The sequence below is a fragment of the Limulus polyphemus genome, unplaced genomic scaffold (assembly GCF_000517525.1).
Source record: "Limulus polyphemus unplaced genomic scaffold, Limulus_polyphemus-2.1.2 Scaffold13237, whole genome shotgun sequence".
Lineage (NCBI taxonomy): Eukaryota > Metazoa > Arthropoda > Merostomata > Xiphosura > Limulidae > Limulus > Limulus polyphemus.
In genome coordinates this window covers 1-4,933 of record NW_013678847.1, presented here as the reverse complement: position 1 = coordinate 4,933, position 4,933 = coordinate 1, and the positions used below count along the sequence as shown (strand labels likewise).

At 33.7% G+C, this 4,933-nt stretch overlaps 1 protein-coding gene across 1 annotated transcript; it reads left to right on the top strand.

Annotated features, from left to right (window-relative positions):
* Positions 1-1,100: 1,100 nt before the first annotated feature.
* Positions 1,101-2,676, top strand: LOC111084059 (the record flags this gene model as incomplete). The annotated part of the gene is made up of 2 exons (XM_022380839.1): positions 1,101-1,412; positions 2,530-2,676. Coding segments are annotated over 2 exons (459 nt in total), but the record flags the coding sequence as incomplete, so codon positions are not given.
* Positions 2,677-4,933: the final 2,257 nt, after the last annotated feature.

The following is a 4,933-nucleotide window of genomic DNA, read 5'->3' as shown; positions in this document are numbered from 1 at the left end:
GTCATTTGTTAAATGATGTATAGTTATGTATCTTTAATGGAGGGTACTACGTCTATAATAGACGTAGTACCCTCCATTAAAGGATCATAACTATACATCATTTAACAATAATAGACGTAGTACCCTCCATTAAAGGATGTATAACTATACATCCTAGAATCCGGATTTCGATACCCGTGGTGGGCAGAGCACAGATAGCCCATTGTGTAGCTGTGTGCTTAATTTCAAACAAACAAACATACTCTAAAAATAAACAAAGTTTGCGTCATAAAAAATCTGAGCTGGCAATAATGACCATTTTTTATAATTTTCGAAATCGCTTTTTGAATTTCTTAAATAATAATTGTTCTGAAAAATAATAATTTATTGTTTAAAGAAATCAAAACTAATAAAACATATTTACTTCATTTTAACTTTTATCCTGATATCATTTTGTAACAATGATGAAATTTGAAATTAAAATTCAATGGGATAAGAGACGGGTCGTGCGTAGCCTAGCAGTCAGCGTACCTGGAATGTAACTTTATAAGTGTTTATGGTTCGCGTCCCGTTGCCGTAAAAGTGCGCTTAAGAGTTACAGTCAAATCCAACTATTGGAGTAGACAAGAGTGTTTTATACGTTCTGTTGATAAGCTGCTTTCCATCTGGCCTGTTAATTCAAAACTAAGAAAGACTATGCGCAGAAAACCCTTTGTGTAGCTCTGCGCAAAAAATTGGTGGTTTGTTTTAGCACAACTCTACATAATAGACCATGTATGCTCTGTCCATTGTGGAAAATTGAACCCCGGATTATAGCATTATACGTTTGTAATCTACCACTAACCCACTGTTGGACCACATACAATATGCTAAGAGACAAATATCGATCTACATACTCGAGCAACTTTTTTTATATTAAAATTATTTTCATTAAGTAAATTAAGTCTTAAAACTTAACTGGTATCAGAAGTGGGTACAATATTTTTTTTTAAATTGTTAACACTAAAATAATATAAATGAATGGTAAACTGTACCATATAAAACAGTATAATTTCTGTTTGAAGTTTGGTTGTTGTTGGCTAGGAGTAAAGTATTAATTTAGAGTTTTTATTTAATTTCAGGCTCAGGTCAGTCAGACCTGCAATTCAAGAGAGAACCGTCTTCCCTGATGTATGATCCAAGTGTGAATCGTGCCGTATTTCGTTGTTCAGTAGCTCCAGCCAATGCTGAGGTTAACTGGTTATGGAACGGAAAACTTGTAAATAATTCGTTAAATTATTTAAAGTTCAAAGAAAACAGGAGAAAACTAATAGTAGCGTTCCCTAGTGGCGGAAAATGGTTCCTAGAAAAACAAAAAGAAAATATATTTCAGTGTGTTGTTTCATTAGGAGGAAAGGCATTAGTCAGTCGACCAGCAAAGCTTATAGTTTCAGGTAAGTTCAGAAATGTGCCATAATCGCCTCCTGGTGGAAATTTTATGAACTGCTATTGGTTCTGAAGAGTTAAATGAGCCATCGATGATTTGATGTCAGGTATATATAAAAATGGTAGAGCGAATGTCAACAAAAAGGCTTAACTGTAGAATACATGTTTGATTAAAAGTGATATCAATCATCTTTCAAAGACTGAGGCAAAAATTTCACAAGAAAGATTTTTTGTTTGTGTTTATCTCATAAAATCAACTCGAACTGACTTCTTTCAAGCGTGAAAAGAAGTATAAAAAAGAAGCGAGGCTAATGTCAAAGGATATTTCTATTTCTGAACTTTAAGTAGTAAAAGTTTGTAACTTGACCATCAGATAATAAAACTTTTGTTAACTCCAGTTTCATAAATTGTGCTATAAACTAAAAAAAACAACAGACGTGATAGAAGAGTTAGTTTATTTAGTTTCTGCCCATCCCACCTTTCTTCTCCATCCTTAAAGATGTGTTTTAGTAATTTATTTTAAAAAATGATTATTAATCGAGTAACATTCAAAATCCAAATTCCATTTGTCCACGAATGACGTAAGATTGTTTGTCAAATGTTAACTACAGTTCTTGTGAATACAAATCGATCTATAGAAACAGCACGTGAAGCTATTAACCAGTTCTTTTGTATCTTGGAAGTAAGCTTTGATTACATTTTTTATGAGAAGTTTCTTTAATAGTATTGGTTAAATGTTTAACATATATGTGTGTATATAAACATTAATACACTTATGAGTATTATTCTCCACAGCTAACTTAGTAAATGGGTTTAGGACTAACCCAACTCTCCTAACCTAACTAAATCTCGACAGATATGATTGGGTTTACGGCCGAAAATGTAACTACTAGTTACGCTGGTCAATATATTAACTAGATACAATGGTCAATAAGGTACTTGTTCGTTTTAATTTTTGTTGACAGCTTGTTTATGTCAATAATTAGCTCCCCACACTTACGTAAATGCCTGCTTTTACAGTACGTAAACACAAGTTATCGGGGGAGTATATAGCTCCCCACGACATGGGGGATTATGGTTAGTTCTTTATTGAAGTCATAACTTACTGTATTTTTCCTCCACCAGAGCTAAGTTCGTTCCCTCCTCAAGAAGACGTCCGTCTTTCTGTTGTTGTTGGTAACGTTGCTGTGATACCTTGTAAGCCTCCGCCTGGTGTTCCTCGCGTCATTACAAAGTTTGTCTTCGACAACAGAAACATAGACAAAACTGAAGGTACTACGTCTGTTATTGTTAATTCCTCTAATATTCCAACTTATCATTTTTTGCGAAGTGGTTCCCTCTGACTAAGGTATAACTATAATAATGTCTTTTTTAAACAAATAAATATGTAATGAAATGACAAGCACTGCTGTGATCAATATAGTTGAACTTCCCTTAAAAATTTTCGCCAACGAGTTAAAGTAGAAAGAACGCCAGAAAAGTAGATTAGTAGAGAGAAGTGAGAGCAAGATACCGATATTATATTAATCACTGTGTCTTAGCTTCTACATGTCCCCCAGTGTGTTTGGTTCCTCCCAATGGACACAGCAGATAACCCACTTTAGCTTTACTCTAAAAATGCCCCCCAGTAGAACAGCGGTATTTTTACAATGTTTCTCTTTTATACTGTACTGTTGATATTAACAAACAATTACTGGATGATATAGAGGACCAAACTGTTTTCTTTACACTAACAACGTCAAGCTGGGATGCGCTGTAAAGAAAAGAAAACAAAACTGTCTAAATGTGTCATATTTCACGTGGAAAAACCGTTTATAACTTTAAGACCAGTAATTCGTTTCTTTATGTCTCCGAGTGACACGTTTAATAAACAAACAGACATAACCAGTAATTCGTTGTTTTATGTTTCCTACTCAGAAGCCACCAGATGTAATTATGACCGAGCCGATGACAACAATGATGCCCCGAAGATCTCGAACAATCTCAACGAATCGACACGGTTGCTATGTTTGGTGCTGTTTCTACTTGTTGTTCCAAAATAGTGAGTTTTCAGTCAGTCAGTCAGTAGACACTAAAGTGACGTCACATAAGGGATGCTTACGTTTCAATTTATACTGTTGTGACGTCAGTAAAACGTGTGCGTGCCATGAATCACGAGAAAAATTATGCATTCTGTAGGCTACAACACAGCATGATATATATGAACTTGAAAATAAATAAATAAAACTATTTTTACGTTTAATTCTAGTTTTATTAACTCTTGAAACAGAGAACTTTCAGAGACCCAGCGGATGTATATTGTTAATAATGGTTTACTCCAGTGTGTAGACCAAGAGAATAACATTGTTAAAATAATGTACCATTTACACACCAAACAATGTTATATTAACAATACTCTATATGGATCACTTTGTTGGAAGAAATAAAAGAAAATACTGTGATTATAACGCTATATTATCAATCAATAATTTATAACGAAAACAAAAATAATGTATTTACTTGTGTATGATTAATTGCAATATTTGGTAAATGCTTTTTATTTAAACTTTTATGTGCAATCCCTATTTTACTGTCACCCCGTGGTTCAGCGCTAAAATCCGGGGTTGGATTCCCTGTGGAGAACAGAGGGTAGATAGACTATTAAGTAGTTCTGCCCTAAAACAAATAAACACACATATTTTGCTAGAAATCCTGTAAACAACATTAATATAGACCCACAAGCAAGTTGCTTAGAAAAAATCTCACCCGATTGGATCTCAACCTGATCGTAATTCTAGGGTTAGTAACTATCAAAGCTTAGAAGACCTGTTTGTTTGTTTTCACCTAAACGGTTTGGTTACAGCAACTTGTAGTTTACTGTGAGACGTTGTTAAGGTGTCAGTTCTGATTGTACACATACATACATACACAAGACCCCACATCATTCAAGATACTCTAGAGTGTTTAGTCACGTGCTTGTAACTTCTTCTTAAGAACGTGGGCGTGGCTTTAGCTTGTCGTTCATTTCGGCTAGTGAACTTTATCGTAGACCAAACCACTAGAGTTAAGGTTCAGAAGTGAGAGATATATGACAAAACTTTAACAAGCTTCTTAATGTTAGGGTATTATCTATGTGTCTTTATTAATGTTAGGGCTATTATCTATGTGTCTATTAATGTTAGGGCTATTATCTATGTGTCTTTATAATGTTAGGGTTATTATCTATGTGTCTTTATTAATGTTAGGGCTATTATCTATGTGTCTTTATTAATGTTAGGGTTATTATCTATGTGTCTTTATTAATGTTAGGGTTATTATCTATGTGTCTTTATTAATGTTAGGGCTATTATCTATGTGTCTTTATCAATGTTAGGGTTATTATCTATGTGTCTTTATTAACGTTTGGACTATTATCTATCTTTCTTTATTAATGTTGGGGTTATTCACATTAATACTGGGGTTATCCATGTGTCTTTATTAATGTTAGGGCTATTATCTATGTGTCTTTATTAATGTTAGGGATATTATCTATGTGTCTTTATTAATGTTA